Source organism: Dipodomys merriami, unplaced genomic scaffold (genome assembly GCF_024711535.1).
Source record: "Dipodomys merriami isolate MVZ:Mamm:240054 unplaced genomic scaffold, mDipMer1.0.p SCAF_13, whole genome shotgun sequence".
Lineage (NCBI taxonomy): Eukaryota > Metazoa > Chordata > Mammalia > Rodentia > Heteromyidae > Dipodomys > Dipodomys merriami.
The window spans coordinates 31,742,892-31,765,109 of record NW_027202604.1 but is presented as its reverse complement, the minus strand read 5'-3'; the positions used below and the strand labels follow the sequence as shown (position 1 = coordinate 31,765,109).

At 36.6% G+C, this 22,218-nt stretch overlaps 1 protein-coding gene across 1 annotated transcript in view; it reads right to left on the bottom strand.

Moving 5' to 3' along the window:
* Positions 1 to 22,218, bottom strand: part of Cntn6 (contactin 6) — a 267,806-nt gene that overhangs the window by 202,792 nt on the left and 42,796 nt on the right. The window contains 1 exon segment of the mRNA XM_070018410.1: positions 4,601 to 4,736. Within this exon segment, the coding sequence (XP_069874511.1) occupies positions 4,601 to 4,655 (55 nt within the window). The 5' untranslated portion in view covers positions 4,656 to 4,736.

The window sequence follows — 22,218 nt, the reverse complement described above, 5'->3', positions numbered from 1 at the left end:
TCCATTCCTAAGACTTCTCTAAGGTAGTGCATTTACTCTGGTTCAATTCAGTAAAAGTGTTTGAGGCAGAGTCAGATTCAAGCATTCATACATATTTCTTGATGAGCCCTTCTTATAGTACCTTTTCTGAGTATTTAGCAAGGGGTACATCTTCTCCCTTATTCCTTCAGTCTATCTCATTTATAAAATGGCAAACTATAGGAAAATGTTGTTATCAGCCCTAGATAATTTAAATGAATTATTAAAATCAATTACTTTGGGAGAGACATTTTGAGAATAATATAAACACATCTGCCAGTAGATGTTACATGATAATGGTGGCAGAAAGATTTCAATACTCAGTTTATTCCTCAAGAGTAATTAAAACAATAGGAGAAACCAGTTAATTAAGCCCTGATGACATAATGCAATAGTTAGACTGTTTAAAAAAGGCTTTTAATTCTATTCTGCAAATAAGTGTCACTAATTCTATGACTACATCCATGAATTATTCAGTCCATCTGACAAAACTAAGCTTCATACTGAAGAGCCAATTCTTCTTTAATTTTTCACTTAAATAGGTGTTCTGGTGGGGCTGGGAAGGTGGCTCAGTGGTAGAGCGCTTGCCTTGCATGCCTGATGCCCTGGGTTCGATTCCCCAGCACCACAAAAGAAAAAAGAAAAAAGCAGGAAGTGGCGCTGTGGCTCAAGTGGTAGAGCGCTAGCCTTGAGCTGAAGAGCTGAGGGACAGCGCTCAGGCCCAGAGTTCAGGCCCCACGACCGGACCCCCTCCCCCCAAAAAAGGTGTTCTGATCATAATTGTAAAAGAAAGACATATATGTACACATGTATATTTATGTATATGTATGCTCAATCAATAACAAATCAATAGAAATGATGCACAAATGAACTACTTGCATCTATGAGCCAAGAGAATTACACTAAAGGTACCATTTACAAATCCTTTCATTATAGTAGCAAAAGTAAAATAGGAATTGTTAAGATATGATGTATACTGAATAGTAGGAAAACCATATTCCTTCATTTTTTACAACTAATAATAATTACTGTCAGTTGTTTTGCTTGATTTCATAGTCAGCCATTCACTATTCTGTGCACTGTTATGAAAAACTACAGTTTCTATGACCCACTGAATAAATTATAACACACTTAGCTGATTGTCATTTTTATTCTAGGCATAGTCTCAAACTTTTACTCTATTAACAATATTATTTAACTTTTTGGTCCTAGGTCTTGAACACAGGGTTTGGGCACTGTTCCTGAGCTCTTTTTGCTCAAGGCTAGCACTCTACCACTTTGAGCCACAGCACCACTTCTAGTTTTCTGGTGGTTAATAGGAGAACAGAGTCTCATGGACTTTTCTGCTTCAGGCTGGCTTTGAACAGTGATCCTCAGATCTTAGCCTTCTGCATACCTAGGATGACAGGTGTGAGCCACCAACACCTGGCTTATTTAGAATATTTTTTAAAGCCAATTTGTAAGATTTGAACTGGAATTTCAAAAGCTGCCTAAAATTTCTAAAATTTTACCTAATACCATAATGTGCTAGTGAGTTTTCTTACCATAACAAACACTTGAGATAATCAAAAAAGAAAATGCATCCTTGGCCCTCAGTTGTTGTTGTTTTTTTGTGTTTTTGTTTTTTATTTTGTTTTGTTTTATGTTTGTTGGTGGTGGGGCTAGAACTCTGGGCCTGGGTGCTTTTCAGATCCAGGTTAGTGCTCTACCACTTGAGCCACAGAGCCATTTCCAGTTTTCTGGTGATTTGTTGGAGAAAAGAGTCTAATGGACTTTGCTGCCTGGGCTGGCTCTGAACTGTGATCCTCAGATCTCAGCCTCCTGAGTAGCTAGGATTATAGGCGTGAGCCAGCAGTGCCAGTTTGGCTGACAGTGTTAGAGGCTCCTGTCTTGATCAGTTAGCACTGTTGCTTTCAAGGCTGTGGTGAAAGGAATATAATGGTGGAAGAACTTTTCACCTTATGGCCAGGAAGATAAAAAGCAAAACGTTTTGAAATCCCACCATCATTTTCTAGTTCATTGACCTGAAGACCTCATAGAGGTTCTACAACTCCCAGAACCTGGCTGGGGAATAAACTTCTATCACATTGATGATTGGTAGATACTTAAGACCCAAAGTTTAACATAGAGTAAGATGTAAAGACATTAAAAAATGGCATATCTGAGCCACTTTTTTTCATTATTGGAAAATGTACGACTAACCATATTTGAAAAGTTCAGATTTCTTTAACATGGGACATTATAGTATCAACTAATTTATCAGCTTCTGATTTATAGCCATCCAGTTTTATTCCAGTTGTATTGTTTGGCATTAATCTGAAGAAGAGAGGAGGTCGAAGTGAGTGAAAGAAGAAAGTATTTCCTTGTGAAAATTACGTGTACATTGTCTACAAGGAAGAAAATTGGCTTACATTTGAACATTGTTCTCCATTTACTGTGACTTCCTAAATATGCCCTATATTTCAAAAACATACTTCCTAGTGAAAACAAGAATGAAAAAGTACATGATTGTGACAGATTTCCTAACCTTTCAAAATGAATAAAAAGAAACTTTGGAAAACCAAGGTGTTACAAATATATGCAGAAATGAAGCACTATCATTATACAGTCTGATTTTCTAAACTAACATGGTACCTACAAATGGATGAGACAACATGAAATCTCTTATAAAACAAACAGATTTAAAGCAGTGTTCTCTTGTGTAAAACATTATCAGCATCTTTACCCTTGGGGAAATGTTTAGCTTACATTATCTTATTTAAATAACTCCAGCTTAAACAAAACAGATACAATCTGTTCTTTCACAATGAAATTGTGCACCAAGGACATACAATTATTTTTCCCTTTAGGATTAACCAAAAGGACATGTTGAATCATATCCAATTTGGATAAATAAACGTTAATAGGAGAGTTGGAATATTTCTATGATTTGATATGTGTTCTGAGAATAGTAATGTATTATAATGTAACACAAAAGTTCTTTTAGAGACCTATGCTAATTTAATATATACATTTAAAGGGCAAAATGTTAATGCTGAATTTTGACGGGAAGCTGGAACTTAAGGAGAGAGATGGAATTCTTATTCACACACACATAATTTGGGGTTATGTTGATGAGTCTGCTGTCTTTTTGTAATCAATTACCAAGAAAAGGAACACATTATGATTTAATTTGGAATCTTTGCTGCAGAGTAAAAAGTGACATTAATGAAAACAACATGATCGCTTTGAATAAACATGACAAGTACTTTTAGCTGTTAGATTCACCAAGGGAAAAATACCATTGCATGTTTTTTGATGTTTCTACTTGCTTTCTGGCTATTTCAGCATTCTTGTATCTTTCCATACTGTGGAATTGTTATGAAATATATGTCTTTTACAATTACGGTATTTTAGCCTTATAAATTATGATGTTTGTTCCTGTTTGTCTCCTAACACAGACTGCTGTGTTATGAATATATGAGTCATCAATCATGTTGCTCATCAAGCAGTCAGGACAAAGCTTCATGATAATGGTAGTAGGGCTTCTCTGACAATCAGATGACCTAATCGACATTCATTCGCAAGGTCATTGCCAATGTAACAGCTTAGGCAGGTAAACTTGACAACTAAGAATAGTGTGATCTTTACATACCCAGGTGGAATATTTACAAACCCACACAAAAAAATACAGTCACATTTCTTCCATTTTCTATCCACATAGCTCTTTACAGTGCTATTCTCTCAAAAGAGAGTATTCTCACAACTCTTAAGTGTATAGATGCGTCCTGTGACTAGTAGTGGTCAAAAGAATGCCACGGAAAGGACAGAGTTCCCAGCATTTCCCATACAAGGCATTCTTCAATTCACTTTTAGAAGCCTGAACAACCATCCAGTCCAACATCTAAGACTCCAGAGGATGAAGGACAATTTAGACCAAGGTCTAGGAAGCCTCTTTGTCCCTACAGGGAATGTTATAGGGCCCAGATGTTTTGCCTCAGATGAATTAAGGTGATCTGAGAGATAGAAAAGCATAGAACAGTGGGACCCATTCTACCATTTTCACCCATAGAACTATCACCTAAAATAGACATTTTTTTCTTAAATAAATCCACTCTGATGTGTTTTGTTACTTATTGAAAAAGAAAGGAAAAAAAAACTTCTAAGGTTATTTTAACTTTTGAATGAATACTCCATATCACTTTTTACTTGTATTTCACTGCAGCATTTTTCCATAATAATGCTTTTATGCATAATGAATTACAAATTGGAGAAAAATGTTTCATTGTTTTATAAAGCCTTCACTATAATGCAATTGAAAAATAATCCTTCTTTGTTAATTGAAGATAATTTAATCTTTTTTTATTATGAAATGTCACACTTGACAAGAAGTAAGTTATTTTTTGCTGGTTATTTTTAAAGAGTATTTGTATGTTTCTAAGGATAAAACTCCCTGTATTTGCATAAAGGTTATCTTCAAAACTTTTATCATTTAGTCATTCAAGCAACATGCACATTGTGCATTTTGAAAGTTGTTTCACCTTGAGGAAGAAATACAATGCCAATATATTTATCAATCTAAACTCATAATAGAACAGTTTACCTGCACAAGGGTTTATGAGTGGCAGCAGGGTAACCAGTTTCCATAGCAACCTCATCTCCACGTTCTGAGGTCAAAATTTTCTCCCATAAAATCAGTAAGGAATAAAAGTTTATCTTCTAGTCAGAAACGCAAGAGTCTGAAAGAAACAAAATGATCTAATATGAGTATCTTAATATGCATACTGACTGATAGTTTTGATTTAGTTTAACATTAAAATAGTATTATCCAAAATAAAGCAACCCAAGTGATTATTTTCATATATACATCTGTTTGGGGATGTTTCAACAAGTTCTGTTGATGTTTCATATATTTTGATATTTCTATTTTTTTTTTCATTTTTTTGCTAGTCCTGGGTCCTGAACTCAGGGCGTGGGTACTGCCCCTGAGCTTCTGTTGCTCAAAGCTAGCACTCTACCACTTGAGTCTGTTTATGGGTACTGAGGAACTGAACCCAGGGCTTCATGCATGCTAGGCAAATACTCTACCCCAAACCATATTCCCAGCCTGCTATAGTTTCTAAGGAATTAAAATATATTTTCTTTGAATATATTCCATATATTTTTCATTAAATTTAACTGTATTCTTTAAAATGTTAAATGTGATTAAAAGTACCATATTAATTAACTTTCACAATTCTTTTGATGGCTTAAATTTTTTACTTTTAATCCTTATGTTCTGTCATATAGATAGATAGCTAGACAACTGATAGATGGTAGATAGATGATAGATAGATGATAGATAGATAGATAGATAGATAGATAGATAGATAGATAGATAGATAGATAGATAGATAGAGTGGTTTTGATAGAGTGATTTTATAAATTTCACAATTTTTCTCAGAGTTTTTAATAAATATTGTTGAAAATATATTTATGAAACATATTTTTAATGTAATTAAACTAGGTCTAAGACTAATATTGTGCTATGAAATTTCTGCAAGAAATCAATTTCTGGCACTGTTATCTCTTAGGTAGGAAACAAGCTTTCCTAAGGGGTTACAACATAATTGTCTCTAAATTATTTTGACATTTAAGCTCTTCAGTGATAAATGAAATCAAGATAAAGTGTTAGTTTGGCCTTTACTTCAAAAAGGAAATGTAATAAGAAGTTCATAAAAACTGTCAAACTCATAAAAATTTAGGGGAAATAAAAGCAAAGAATAAAATCCTGTAAGTTTATATTTGGTAATAAGGTTATATAGAAAATGAAAATACTCTTTAGAATCTTTTAGCACAGTAGAAATATAGTTATCTTACAACTTCAAATAATTTCAGGTAGTAGTTGGACTTTTAAGTGTAAAGCTAGTAATAATGAAGTTTTGGATCATTTCCTCATATATATTTAAGTTTTTCAAAATTTTCATTCCTTCCTCCAGTGATTTTAGCTGAGACCAAATAGGACAAAATTCAGTAGTTCAAAAATAAAACACAAAAAAGAGAAAGAGATTCTGTTGAGGAGGCTACTAGCAAGAGGACATTGGGCTAACAAAGGTGAAAGAAGATGAATATGGGCCATGTATTTTATCAACATATATGAAAAACAAACAACAAAACCAGTTGAAATTGTATCATGAAGCAGTGGGAGGAGGAAGAGGGAATGTGTACATTGTACACATGCATGGAAAAGCCACAAAGTAATCCTTTCTCACATAGCTAATGTATCCTAATTGAAAAATAAAATAAAACATGTAAGTAGTGCCCAGATTTTTAGCAAGGGTTAAAATCAGAGTAAAGCAATTACCATTAAGGCCAAGATACTACCTATCACAGGTACTTAGCAACTGCTTTTGCTGCAAGCAGAGATTTTCTACTGGGGCCTATAACTGCCCAGTGCAGGACAAAAACTTGTCATCTCTGTCTCCATGGGTATCTGTCCTCTGCTGTGAGCTTTTATATGCTGAGGTCACCTTGGATTTCACAAATGAGACACTGACAGAGAAACATCTTTACAAGAGTCCACACTAGGCCTATCTTAGGTAACAATAACTTTCTCTGATCTCACCAAAGACTCTGCCTGTCCATCTTGAGAACCACACCTTTGACCAGGATTGGTAAAAAATAACTCACGCTATTTGCCCCTGTCCCAGTTCTTCCTATATTGAAATCTAAAACTCATCTCTTTACCCCAAACATGACTCAAGTGATTATTTGTCCTGTTCCTCACGTGGCTGATGTTTTAGTGAATCATTCTGTGCCTTTCATCACTTGGTAATTAGCACATGGAAGGCCAGTGTTCATACCTAATAGCTTAGAATCTGTGGAGTTGGTCCTCTAGCCTAGAGTTTTAGTCACAATGTAATGTTAAATCAACAATGTCTTTCCACAATGCATTTTCACTAATATTCTTGTCTGTTGTTCACATTACAGCATCTGTACTCATTTTGCCAGTTATCACTTTCCAACAAATATTTATGCAGTTTTTCATTCATTCATTCATTTATTCATTTATATTCTAAGACATTAGATACTTAAGTGTTAGCAGTATATGTAGAATTCTTTATTGTAAGACAGATAAAAGAATGATACCTTTATGGAATTTTAGGTCAGTAAAACTATTCTCTTGATACCATAATACTAGCAATATAACATTATGTACTTGTTAAAATCCATAGAATTAAACAACACAGAGTGGTCTCTAATGCAAACTATGAAGCTTAGTTCATAACAATACATCAATATTGGTTCATCAGTTGTAATATACCTACCACTGTATTGTGAGAGCATAATAATAGAGGAGAATGGAAGGGAATATGCAAGAACACTATATTTGTTGCATAGATATTATAAGCTTAACACTGCTCTGAAAAAAATGAAGTTTGTAAATTTTTTAAATAGATTATTTTTTGTCAGTCATAGGGCCTGAACTCTGGGTCCAGACACTGTTCCTCGGCTCTTCAGCTCAAGGCTAGTGCTCTACCACTTGAGCCACAGCACCACTTCCAGCCTTTTCTGCTTATGTGGTGCTGAGGAATTGAACCCAGGGCCTCATGCATGCAAGGCAAGCACTCTATCACTGAGCCACCTTCCCAGCCCTAAATAGAAAATCCCCACTCACAAACAGGTAAATTATTCCATGTAGTAAGAGGAAGTAAGGTTATACTTTGAATAAAACCATGAGAGTTATAGAGTATGGTTCAAGAGTCATTTCTGAGTTGAAGTTTGAAATACAAGGAGCCCTTCATCAGAGGAAGCGTGTATGAGGGATACAGAAAATAGAGATGCAGGATTAAGAGAAGAATGCATGAGAGGTAAACAAAAGAGAAGAGTTGTGTGGAGGCCGAGAGGCAGAGTCTTCTAAGCTCTGAAAAAGGCCCAGCTTGGTTTTCCAAAGGACTAAAAAGATTGAAAAATATTGCACAAAAAGACATTCAAAAATATAGAAGCCTATAGGTCCTAAGTCTGGTTATTGTACTTTGGAATTATATTCAATGATTTTATGTAGGATAGTATCAAGATCTAGTTTATACATCTACCTACCATCCAAAAAAGGAAAGGATGAATGAATAGTAGAATTAAACAGATACATAAAAGATAGATAAATTTGTAATCTAAGGAAAGGGTGATATTTATGATTACAATAGTAGTTGGAAGATAAAGAAAATTAAATTTCTGGGTAGACATTTTATCTCAAAGTTTTTCCCCCATTCATTTACATTACAATCACCACCACCAAAACTGTCTTCCCCAAAGATTTGTCCCATGTAATCCAGCATTAAAAATCTCCAATCTTGTTCCATTCTACTAACATCCAAAGTCCTTAGGATGGTATTCAAGGTCATATATAAATTCAGATCCATCCTTTCCCAACCAGTTTGCTCATTAAACACACCTGCAGCAAGATTTCCTCCATACTCATTCACTCTGTAGGTGCCTCACACCTTACCTCTACAGAGATAATGGCAGATCTGCTTTTTGATTCGTGTAAAGTTCCTCTAAGGAGACATCACAGCTCCTAAAAATGGCATGATTGTAGCATCACCACAGGTGTCTGTTTCCTCTGGACAGTTTCCAATATCTGTTTAGACAACTGTCATGACATACTTATTATTAGTACTCTTCCCCACACACACACACACCAAAAAAACTTCTGGTTTATAAGATAAATTATATAGTCCATATTCATTATTTTTTCTTCTCACCCCACAATCTCAACCCCTTGTGATATAATCACAGTGATTTTCCCTTGAGAACACACTTGCCCACAACAATCTTTCCTCCTCCTCCTTACAGCTCCAAGGAAGCATTTGTGACTGGCTAAGAAAACAAGCAGTTCACTCACCTGGCTACCATCTGTGTAAAGAAAAGAGCCGCTGCTATAATGGAAAATAATGGCTTTGAAAGAAGGACCTCTGTGGATATTAATAGAACAAATGTATATTCAGTGATTAGCTTATGAATCAGTTGATAGAGATATGATTTCACAAGTGCCATTACCAGGCAATTTGAAGTTCTGGCTAAAAGCTCTGGATACCTCTTTTCTTGGGACAGCATATTAAACCCCTACTGTATCTACTTTCCTTAAGAGGACCTAGGAATCCTGTGTAATAATGTATGTACTACAAGATTCCTAATTGTTTAGCACTCAGAAAGAGCCTCTTCCTCCTTGGTCCCAGAAATGATTGAGCATACCTTGCTCCCAGGAAATCAGCAAAAGGAGCACAAGATCTCCTGGCCCTATTTGTCATGCGTTATACCTCCAACGGGTTGTCCTGGCTGTTTTGCTTTTCCTGAACAGTTTCCCATGAGCCTTTCTCTCATTTGGAGCTGTTGGATTGAGAGATCTGCCATCCCAGAAGCCTTATAATCATATCTGATTACAGACTTAGGACGTGATTCATCCTACTCAAGCCCTGGCCGTTCTAAGCACTGTGAGCCAGTAAACAACCTTGTGCATCATCTTGCTTGTGCTTTTGTCTCCTACCATCAAAGTAACCTGCCAAGTATCTTTATTCTTCATGCCAAATTCATATCAAATTTTTCTTAAGGACTCAAGAGAGCCACAGTGTTCCTCTTGGGACATGTGTATCATTGGCTCCATTCTTCTCCCTGTTTCATAGTTTACCTTGGAGACGAACTTTCGAGTAATACATAATCATCATTGGAACTCATAGTAAACAGGTGTTGGTTTTATACTGAATTTTCAAGTATTATAGATTAAAAGGCTGAGCAGGGAATCTAGAAATTTTGTGTCCACTATTATTGACTCACTCTTAATCAGCTGAGTAATCTTAGGTAGGTTATTTATACTCATGCTGCTGTCATTTCTTTTTCTCTTTTGAACACTGACCTAGAAATCACCTTTAAATTTCTTCTCTTCCTAACATTCCAAAGTTGTTTGACTTAATTCAATGTATAATTTCATAGCAAACGTTGCCCTTTACCATCTGATTGCTTATCAGCATACTGTAATAAGAGCAAAAAGCCCCAAAGATATTTTATTTAGAATTCCTCAGTAAAGCCAGCCTAAATAGCTAATATTTATGCATCTGTCACCAGTTGTAAAAGTTCCACTTGTAAAAGTTTCAACTGCCTAAGGAAGGAGAATATTCAATGAAAACAATCCAGCATTTACTCACAGCCAAACAGAGTAGGGATAGTCAGTGAACAAAATTTATGCTGGACAGTGATGCTCAAAACAGGGCTCCTAGATTCCTGGAACCTTGCAGATCACTTGAGGCAAATTGGCAGAATAAAGGAAGGTGACTTTGTAAGCCTGACTTAAGAGACTTTCTAGAATCTCTAAAGAGTTCCATAAATGTATCACTGGCTTTTAGGTGCTATGCATTTTTTAACTGCTATTTTAGACCAGATGAGTAGGTTTCTTACTTTCTAACCTAACTGCTAAGATTACCATCCTATATTAACTAGATAAGGCCTGGTTTTTGTAGATTCAAAGAGATCACTTTTCCTCTCATGGAATTTCTCAGTGCCAAAGAAACAAACTTTAAACAGCTAAGGCTAAGAATATATATATATATATATATATACATATATATATATATACATATATATAAATATATATATATATATGTATATACATATATATAAATCCATAATCCTTTTGTTATTAAAAATACCTTAAAATAAAAATATACACCTGAATTTGGTGGTAAAACCTGTCCCAAATCAATATGTGGTAGATTAGATAATTTTATCCAGTGTAAACAGAATATTAATTTTTTTCTGAAATAGGAATACTATCCAAGGGACTATTCCCCATTAGTCATATACACACATACATAGAACACATAATGTTATATGTGTATGTGCACAAGTTTACATTTATAGATATACATGCTTTTTTACTGCGTTGCATTTTAAAAGCTAAATGTTAAAGCAGAGATTGGCAATTTAATCTGCATTTTTATATATAAAACTTCACTGGAACTCAATTTGCCTATTTACAGTGTGTCTATAACTTCTTTTTTGACTGAAATCAGAATTAACTAGTTGTACCAGGGCACATATGGCTCACAGAGGAGAAAATATATACTTTATGGTTTTGGAGCTTCTGGAAATTTTTCACTTATACCTAACCTAATGCATTCTAATCTCTAAAATATATTTGACTGTGAAGACTTCAGTATAAGGGTTACAAAATTGCATTTCTCTAGCCCCATACATACATACTCAGCAAGAATATCATGTATTAAATAGAGAAGAATACAGGGGTCTTGTTTACTGGAGAAATTCGGCCTTTACATACTCTCCTCTAATCATGTATCCTGAACCTTCATCTAATTCAGAAACGCAGATAAGTCACTAATTGAGAAGTTATGACTGGAGCAGAGAGTTTATATCTAATGCACACTGTCCTTAACACAGACAATGCTAACAATATTTTTAATGTGATTTAGAATAATTTCTTTCTTGGAAATGAAAAACTACCACTCAATCTACCCCCATCTGTTTATGAATATGCATGCCAGTAATCTAAGACTGAATATGGAATCCAAACATGGGCTAGGCATAAGGTGGTAGGGGAATTCTGGGAAGTTGTTGCATGTTCAACTTGGGTATGGCCAGCAGGCATGGGAGATGTAGGCAGTGACCAAAAATTAGAGAGAAGTCATTCCTCTTCTTTATATTTCACAAGAGAGCTAACATTTCTTTGCGCTGAGAGCTAGGGACATTTACCTAGAGGAAAGGTATGTCTGTGCACACAGAGCTCTGAAATAAACCTTTCTAAAGACCTCATTGACACCTAACAACTCTACTTAACAAGATACAAAGGATATAAAAGATGACCTAAAACAGGACATTGTACAATATTGGGGGAGTGAACACATGGATATAAATTATTTTCTTGTCAAACTCTCTTGGCTCAGTGGTCTTTAATTTACATGATCAGATCTAGGTGACACCAACTTGGGTGACAGAATTATGGGTGTTAATAATAGTCTTTATGGAAATCCTTGGGTCAATTAAAATTTTCACCTTTTCTTTAACTACCTTTGCACTATCTGAAATGAGTTTTCTAACATTGACAGTAGGCAAAAGGAAACCAGTAGGAAAGGCTTTGATTATTGTTCTAAGTATAGAGCAATTGAATGACCACTAGAAGAATATCACTGCAAAGTACTGGCCAACTTTTCTGCCCAACTGTGTCTCATGTTGCTTTGGTATATCAGGAAACCATTATTGTAGGTTCTGACTCTCAATGCTCCTGTTCGCCATCGATGGTAACATTGCTTCAACACTAACTAATTTCCTAGCAAAGATCATGATCCTTTTCAGATGGTGCATTCATCAGTGGAGCAAATGTGCTCTACACTAATCGTCCTTTTGTTTTTAATTGACCAGTTAATTAACTGCATCAGATAAAATTTAAAAACCCAAATAGAACTTGCTTCAGGTAATTCTGTTTTAGTTCAGTGTGGTTAAAAAATCTATGTCCAAAAGGAAGGGAAGATTCTTCATAATTTTTATAAGGGATTTCCAACTTTAGCATGCATGGAATTATTTACTATCAAACTAAATCAATAATAAATTTTTACAAAATGTTTATGATCTGAAAAACTCTGGATTAGGCTAGGAAACTACAACAGCCATGAAGCTGGGCAAAGTAGCAAGATAAATTGTGCCATCACATTTTTTTGTTGTATTCAGACGATAAGGCTATCAGTTATGATAACTGTTGTGCTAAACTTTCTTTTTCTTTTAATTGTGAAAATACCATATAGAGGGGTTACTATTACATGGGCAAAATAATGAGTACATTTCTTATCAAGCATTGCTGCCGCCTCCTTTGTTTCCCCTTCCCATCCCTTCCCATCTCCTCTTCCCCCCTCCCCGGCCAAAGTTGTAAAGTTCATTTTTTGACATAACGTCTCATTGTTGCAGTGGGTCTACCTGTATCCCTATTTGAATGATTTGTTTTTTCCCTTCCACTCCACAAATAATACATCAAATACAGTGAAAACAGGGGTTATACCGTGGGGGAGGCACATACAAAGCAACAAAGAAATCATCTTATAAATATGTTAGAAACAATCGCATGAAAGAAAAAACAGATAAGTTGATGTTAGATGAAATGAACCCCAAAATAAGTATTCAAATGTTTTTTTTTCTTTCATGTGATTGTTTCTAACATATTTATAAGATGATTTCTTTGGCGCTAAACTTTCAAAATAGGCACTCACAATTGATGTCAGATTAGCTGAAGCATAAGACTTTGCACCTTTAATGTGATCACAAGAAACATTACTGCTTTTCCTAGGGAAGGTATGATTATATGTGAATAGGTATGAAATAAAGGCAAATGTTTTGTTAAAAAAATAAGTTCATTTTCTACTTTTTACTTATTTTTTTAGGTTTTGAGATACAGAGTTTTACTATGTAGCCTATACTGGTCTGTGACTCATAAATCTCCTTCCTTAACCTTTCTAGGGCTAAGCTTACAGATGTGCATCACTGTATTCAATTTCATTGTCATCATCATCACCACCACCACCACCACCATCATCATCATCATCATTATTTTATCAGAGAAATCAAGCCATAGATCAATCCAATCTGTCTAGGGACTGATGTGAAGAAATGGGTTTTGAGACTCTGAAAAAAAATCACACGTAATAATTTAGATTTTTTTGTTTTTGCCTTTTTTGTAAGCGCCAATTAAAAATAAACCAAACAAGAATATTTATAGCAAGATCATATTAATATATGTGTGTATATGCAGAACAATTTTTATTTTGCTTTGGGGGAAGTATAAATAGATTTACCTAAAGAGTATTATGGGAGCTATAGAGAAATAACTCTTAAATTCTTTATGCATTTAAGGAAAAAATGGACAATAGGAAAATTTTCTGCTTTCTAGTTTCGCTATAGTTTTCAAATCAGGAAAAAAAACCAAACAGATCAATAGAGGCTAACACGGCAAATAAATCTAATAGGATGGTATTTTAAAGGAGTTTGGCTTAAGTCTTGTATTTGGATTTAAAAAATAGTTCACTTAGTTTTTTTCAGAGAAAGAGGAAATGCTTTTATTTCAATTCAAGTTTTGTAAGCATGATTAAAAATGATACAGGATAAACTTAGGCCAATACTCAATGATTACTTACATTTTGACACTGCTGTCAAAACATCTACATAAGCCGAAAGCAAACAACAAACAACAAAAACAAAAACATGGTGCCCAAGGAAAGGGAAATGGTACTGTCCCTTACCTTTATCGTCTATCCTTACCTAGGCCTTTTTGGTCTCAGAGAGGGATCATGTTCCCTTCTGAGCATCAGGATTTAAGAGGAACTTTGTCACACTGAAAGACTCTCCTGAGGAGGAGAATAAGGATGATGAGGTGGCTAGAAGCGATGACTTATGAGGGTCTGTGGAAAGAAATGAGTATGTTTAGCCTGGGGAGGAGAAGGGATAGCAGACAGAGGACAGCCGTCTTCAAATATTTGAAGTGCTGTCTTTTGGAAGAAGGATTAAGCTTATTATTTGTGTCTCAAGAGAGCAGAACTGGGACCAAAGGGGAGACATTTCAGGGCAGCAAATTGCAACTTAATATCAGCCCTGGGCATTTTTAACAAGTAGAATTGCTTGGCCAGTGGTTAAGTGCACACGCTTTACACTGGCTTTGAAACTTAGGTGTTCTAGGACTCTGTCAGGAAATATCTACAGCCACATCATGGCTGGAGGACTTTAGAGAAAGAAAGTAAACTTTCTGTGCTTGGATTTTTAATGGCAATTATTATGGAAAGGGCAGCATTCACCTAATAAGCCTCAAAGAAGGATTCAATATAGTTGTCTTCAATGAGTGACAGGGAAACATTTTCATGAGATACCTAGGAGAGTAGCTAGATGACACCACTTCTAGGACATGAAAGAGGGCATTTCAGATCAAGTAGAGGTTCAACTACATCACTTGTTAAGTCTTTCTGTACCAGTAGTGTTCTATTGCTATAGAAAAGCAGGAAGCTGTCAATTCTCTGAACCAGAGGTCATTAACAGCAGGCCCAGTAGTTAAATTAATCACTGGAATTCAAAGATTGGAAAATCTGACACAAAATGAATACTCTAGCTTGCCTTTAACTGCCTGAAGATTTGGCATCATGGCGTCAACATTTCACACAGTTAAAACCCCATCGAAATACAATAAATACCAGGAGTCACTGGACCAAGCTGAGTGTGATCTTTCAGTGTTGTATTCCCAGCACTTGGGAAGCTGAGACAGAAGGCTGACAAGTTCAAGGTCACTCTGGGCTACATCATACTTAGCTCTTAAGCTCTGTTAACTTGCCATTGCTTGTCTAGCACCCTGCACACTGTACATTTTTTTTTAATATTTTGTGCCTTGCCTGCCATCTCTCTGTAACACCAATAGGCAAGATCACGCAAGGGGGGTCCTGTAGTCATGTAGGATGAGAAAGAACAAGGGGAAGGAGTGGGAAGTTAGGATGCCAGGAGGTGGGGTAAAAGGGAAGGCAATGATCACAGTCATATCAAGGTTTATTGAACACAGAACAGGAGTCAGTTTGGGTGCCAAGAACTTTATGAGCATTGCCTCATTTAATCTTCACAGCCCTGTAAGTGTATTAAATTATTCTTTTCATTTTACAGATGAGAAGGCTAACGATGGGAAGAGGAAAGTAACCAGATAAAGTACCTATACCTAAGAAGTGGCAGAAACATCTCTCATTCAACCATGTTCATGTGAGCCTGAGCTTTCTACCATGGTGGTCAATTGTACAGGCTCTGTAGCTTTCCTTCGTTTCTACTCTGGGGGATTCTGCGCAGACATTTAGAACACTGAAGACGAAACTTCTCCTTCGGTTAGAGTTACAAATGGAAGCCTCTTCTTTGTTGTGAGTTACATGAACTGCTCTAAAGCTAGAGGGGGCTGGGCAAGAATTTCTACAGCATGGTTTTAGACTTGAAAAAAATTAGCACACAGAACATGCAAATTGTATGCAAAACTGGAGATAAAATGAGTTTCTCCCTTCCTGAAAGATTTCTGAGGTTTGCTTCCATGATAATACGTTGCTGAGATAGATAGATAGATAGATAGATAGATAGATAGATAGATAGATAGATAGATAGATAGATAGATAGATAGATAGATAGATAGATAGATAGATAATAGATAAGATAGATGCATGTTGATATATAAACTATATATATGTTGAAATAAAAAATAAAATCGGGTGCCAGTGGCTCACTCCTGTAATCCTAGCTACTTAGGAAACTGAGATCTGAGGATCATGGTTCAAAGCCAGTCAGAGCAGGAAAGTCTATGAGACTCTTACTAGAAGTGGCGCTGTGGCTCAAGCTGTAGAGCGCTCTCCTTGAGCTGAAGAGCACAGGGACAGCGCCCAAGCCCAGAGCCCCACAACCAACCAAAAAAAAAAAAAGAAAAGAATACATCTATCTATCTATCTATCTATCTATCTATCTATCTATCTATCTATAACTTAAAGAAAGACAACAGAATAGCATAAGCAAAGTCCTTGGTTTCTGTCGCTCTATGATTTTATTTTCTTCAATGAATTTTTTAAGCAGTGGATAGCTTACAGAACACACATTGGGGAAATATAAGTTAAAAAAAGTCTTGCAAAATAATTTCAGTAATTCCAATAATTCCAGTGTAGTCTCAACTCCACACTAAGCTAATTATGTCATCTGTGGAAGCCTTACAAATCTTTATCTTTGGACAACCCAGGATAGAATACTTTACTGACCTATAGGCAAGGATAAGATACTTTACTGCTTTACTGTCTGCTCCTAATTTTTGTAGGGATCACTAATATTGGATATGACAGAGTCCTTTGAATTTTAAAAGGCCGAAGAAGTACATTATTAAATTTTCTCTCTCCTGCAAAACTGGTCAGGATAATTGGATAGACATTGGTAATTTCCATGCCAATCAGTGATTTTCTGAACATATATGCTAGCATGTCTTCTTTTCAGTAAGGAGAAGAAATTTGACTTTTTTTCAGATTTCAATGTGGAAATAATTACTGTCCATATATCTGTAGCTATATTGATATCTCTATTTATATCTCTACTGTCTATTATCTATAATCTATTTACCTATGATCTACAATCTATCATCTATATCTATGTATCTATCATATATTCTAATGACTACACTAAATCATACAGCTGTCAAACTTCTATTGAGAGGGAATATGCTTTCTTGCAAAGCTATCAATTGGCGAAGCAGTATGTACACTCATTCCATTCTGTTCCCATTGGCTATGGCTCACAGTTCCCAATCCCTGGACAACTGGACCTTTGACTTCTCTTGCATCAGCCCACCTCCTGATATGCTCCTATTTGTAGTTGTGACCTCATGGAAACAGGAGTTGTCTTGGGAGAAAAATGTGGTTGCCTATCAACAATGATCCTCCAAAACTCAGGGAAATGCCTCTGTGGTTGAGAGGCTACAACTTTAAAAATAATGAAAATTAAAAGGGTGAGAAGAAGAGGGAGAGGGAAATGGAGAAGGGGAGGAGGTGGGGAGTTCTTTCCTCCACAATTCACAGGGCTCAGCGACTATTTTGCACTCCCTGTATTCAGAAACAATTTGAGTAAATTGAATTCTATATGGAGAGAGGAGATCAGGCAACTCAACAGAGAGAGGTGTAAAGTTGCCATTCATGGCCACAAGGAAGTTGCAGGCATTTGGGTCATATCGCCCTACTGTAAATAATAGGCCTACAGCACATAGACATCATGTGACTGAGCCAGATCTTGTATGTATCTCTCCCTCTCCCTCTCATTTTCTCTCTCTCCCTCTTACTCTTCTTTTCATTTTCCCTCTCCTTCTCCCTATCCTCTCACTTTTGTGCTACTGGGGTCTAATGTCTGGGCCTCATACTGCAAAGCTGTGGCACTACCTTTAGAACCACACCTCCATCCTAGCTTTTTGCTGGTAATCTTGGGAATAGACTCTAGCAAATTTTTCTGCTTAGGCTGGACTCAAATTGTGATTCCCAGATCCCACCTCCTGAGTAACTGAGATTGCAGGCATAAGCCACCAGTGATTGTCTGTATTGGGATAGTTCCCTTGCAACATGACACCCTGTTCAAATCACTCATGGAGGCATAGGTTAGTTTCCTAGTCACATGCATTTGGGATTCTTCGCATATAACCCCCTTGGTTGCAGTAGAGATGGCAGATAGACATAAAGGATCTTTGGAAGAGGATAAAGTGGAATCAAGAGCAGATTGCCCAGAAACTACCTTTCTGGCAGTCAGCTAGACTCAGAGGATCTGTTGAAAAGAACAAAAGAGCAAGATGGCACACATGCACACACACACACACACACACACACACACACACACACACACACATTCATACATACATATGTATTTTATTCATCCACCAGGAAGAATGTAAATTATGTTGTTTTCAGGGAGATACATCTGGTAAAAATATCATATTGAACCAAGTAAGCCAGGCTCTGAGAGACAAAGTGTGCTTGTGGATTTTCAGTCATTTTGAAGTGTCTGTTGCCTACATTAAAACCCTGTCTCAACCTCTAACCGCGTGAGGGACTTTGTACAGGTTATTGAACTTGACTGTACTTCAGTTTCCTCATCAGTAACAGCAGCTGCATATCAGTTTGAGATGAGAATAGCTTATTCATGTAAACTGTTTAAAACTCGTTCATGTGAATCCAAGAAGGCTCAAAAAATAATAACAGCTACCAGTGCTGTTCTCACAATTATTTTATGTATAAAACAGTCAGATTTGAAAAGAGCCACTCATTTAGTGGATGCCTCTGTTTTGTTTTGTTTTGTTTTTTTAACGGTCCATTTCCCTGGATTTCTCTAATGTTAGCATTCTGCCAAGATTCAGTGATCTTGTTCTATACCAGTTTTAACAATACCTTCCTTTAATCAATTTCCTTTCAATAATAGAATGAATGGAGTCTGGTGTTCTGTCTCTTGTGTGTGTGTGATATGCTTTCTACGGTCTGCTTTTCAGTTGTTTTCTGTACATCTGTGTTCTTGCACACCGGAGACAATGAAATAACACTTCATTGGCTGAATGACGAGTTGTTCCATTTGAGTATCAGAAATATGTTTCAGGATATAAGAGGAAAAAGCCTCCTAGAGTCATGACAATCTGACTTAATGTTCCTTTGGTTTCCCTGACCAAACTTAGCATAGTCTACTGGAAAGGTAATGCACCAGGGCTTTTATTTTAAATAAGAGGTGGAATTCTATGCCTCCATCAGAAAGAATGACATTGCCCCATTTGTTAGGAAATGGAAAAACTTGGAAAAAATTATATTAAGTGAAGTAAGCCAGGCCCAAAGAAACATAGGTCCCATGGTTTCCCTTATTTGTAATATCTAGTATATGTATGAGTCAAGCGGAAAAGGTCAGATAATGTGATGTCAGGAAAATGAACCCTTAGATGTGTATTTTAATGTTTTTTTTCTTTCATGCATGTGTTTCTAACGCATTTATAAGATTATCTCTTTGTTGCATTGTATATCCCTCCCCCACAGTATAACCCCTGCTTTCACTATATTTGATGTCAGTATAACTTGTGGAGGAGATGGGGAAAAACCAGTTGTTTAAGGATACAGGTGGACCTGTTGCAACAATGAGAAGTACAAGTTGTCATGTCCAAAACGAGCTTTACAACGTCGGTGCGGGGGGGAGGGGGGGAGGGAAAGGGGGGGAAGGAGAAGGATTGGGATTGGGGGGAGGGGGGAGGCTGGGAAGGGATGTGAAGGGTAAACAAAGGAGGAGGCTGCAATGCTTGGTAAGAAATGTACGCATTATCCTGCCCACGTAATTGTAACTCCTCTGTACAGTATGTTCACAAATAAAATAAAATTAAATTAAATTAAAAAAAGAGGTATGATGAGAAATAACCACGCTTAACCTTGGCTGACCGCCATGAGGGTCTGTCATCTAACGGGTAGGACTTGGCAAATGAATAGAAGAACTTTCATCACTAGGAAGACCTCAGGAAATAATATCACTGTCACATACATGTACAGGGTCAAGTACTGCCTAATGACTTCCTACCCAAGGCAGGCCACCTATGCAAAGAAAACCCCATTCACATTCTCATGGAGTCAAATATTTTAACCACTGAGGGAAATTCTGGCCACCATATGTGTTCCTGCAATACATTACTCATGTGTTCCTTGTGAGGTTATGCAACAAATCCACTCAACTTCCAGCTCTTTGAGTACAGCACATATAGTGATTCACTGTAATCACTGTATTATGCAGATATCATATGGGAGAATGGTAATAAGCATCTCTGTAACTACCTTTTGTATTTACAAGCCTGTTATTTAACATTGTTTTTATTTTCATTGGAAATACTGGGGTATGAACCCAGGGCCTTTGTATATATCAGAGAGACCTGCTAACATTATCCTTGGGCTCACCTTGAACCTCAAATTTTCTCATCTTTGCCTGTGAAGTAGCTGGGATTATGGGCATGCACCGAACACTGAGTCCCTCTACTATAAATTGTATCATTATTTTAGGTGTGTGTGTGTGTGTGTGTGTGTGTGTGTGTGTCTGTCTGTCTGTCTGTCTGTCTGTCTGTCTGTCTGTCTGTCTGTCTGTCTGTCCTGGGACTGAACTCAAGAGCTTGGCACTGTTCCTGAAATTTTTTGCTCAAGGCTAGTGTTCTACCACTTGAGCCACAGTTCTACTTCCTTGTATCTCTTAAGTTTCCTATATCTCTCCATTATGGAAGACCAACAGAGATGCCCAAGCTCTCTCATTCAGATCTAAGTAAGAATGTTCTACAGTGTTTGCACATGGATGTAGTTCCCTTCTCAGGAAGTAGGTTTGACTGTAGGTGTTTTTTTTCAAGCTTCCCACATGGTATGTCACCCATGGACCAGTTGATCTTTACATCTCCATGGGCATTCCATCTCTAGTAAAGGGCAATAGTTTTAGAATTGTCTGGTAATCTCAGAAGCAGGGTATACAGAGGAGGGCAATCACTAAGGCTGGCTCAGAAGTTAAAACTCGGAAGGGGTAAAATAGATAAGCTCTACTACCACCCCTTATGCTTAATGCTAAGTTACAAAGATTAGGAGATTTAGGAGGGCCTGTCTAAAGCTGCTCTTTCTTCTTTGAAATGGTAAATATTTGGGAACTCTTCTTGGGTGGGTAAGGTCTAAGAATGAAAAGACAAACCTGGAAAAAAGAAGTCCTGAGTGCCCTGTTTTAAGTAAGCCTCACTCATCCTATCCCACCCCCCCCCACCCTTAAACCTTTGTTTAAGGACTACTCTGTATTTCCCCAGCTTAAAAAGATAAAGAAAACAACAAACAAACAAACAAACAAAACCTACAGATAGGAACTTCCATTTTGAATCTTTAACTCTCATTTCCTGATAGGAAACAGGAAGTGTTCTCCTCTCCTCTTTTCTAAGTCTCCACACTTTAAACCTGTTAAACTAAAATAAGTTCTTTCTAAAACAGTCACCTTGGGAAAACACTTTCTTTGTGAGATGCCCTGAAAAGCTCTGAGGGCTCTCAAGGGCCTGTGACGTTCACTGTTCGTGGGAACTAGAAGCTGAGCGTGGCCTTCATCTACCCTCAGGTGGCCATCTCCAGTGTATAAACTTGGACTTCTAAAAAAAAAGGGCCACAACCCTTTTTTTTATTTTTAGCTTCTCGGTTGCAAAGAGTCAAAGATATTTGCTTGAAAACGTACTGAACATATTACAAGATGTTATTCAGAGGGTGTAGAGTAAATATATATATATATATAATCACAGCTGCATCATTGAGAAATTTCAGGTCAAAATGGCCTGTCAATGCTAAGAACACACTAGTTTTGCAGAGGATGTGCACATAAACAAGTGAAATATATATAGAAAAGCATATATATATATATATATATATGTAGATATATATACATATATATATATGTATATATATCTTTTCATTCCAAATTGCTTTCCTTCAGTCTACCTGACACATACATTCCCTGGTGTCCTGGCCAGAGAGGTATTTTTTGGCACAATATTGTTCCTGATTTCTCTATTGCCTCCTGGGGAACCTGCCTCTCCAATCTCTAATGTGAATTTTCTCATGAATGCCAATGATATATGATTACATTTTTCCTTCCAACGAACTTTTCATCCTTCCAGGCATGCTAAGTACCCGGTGACTACTT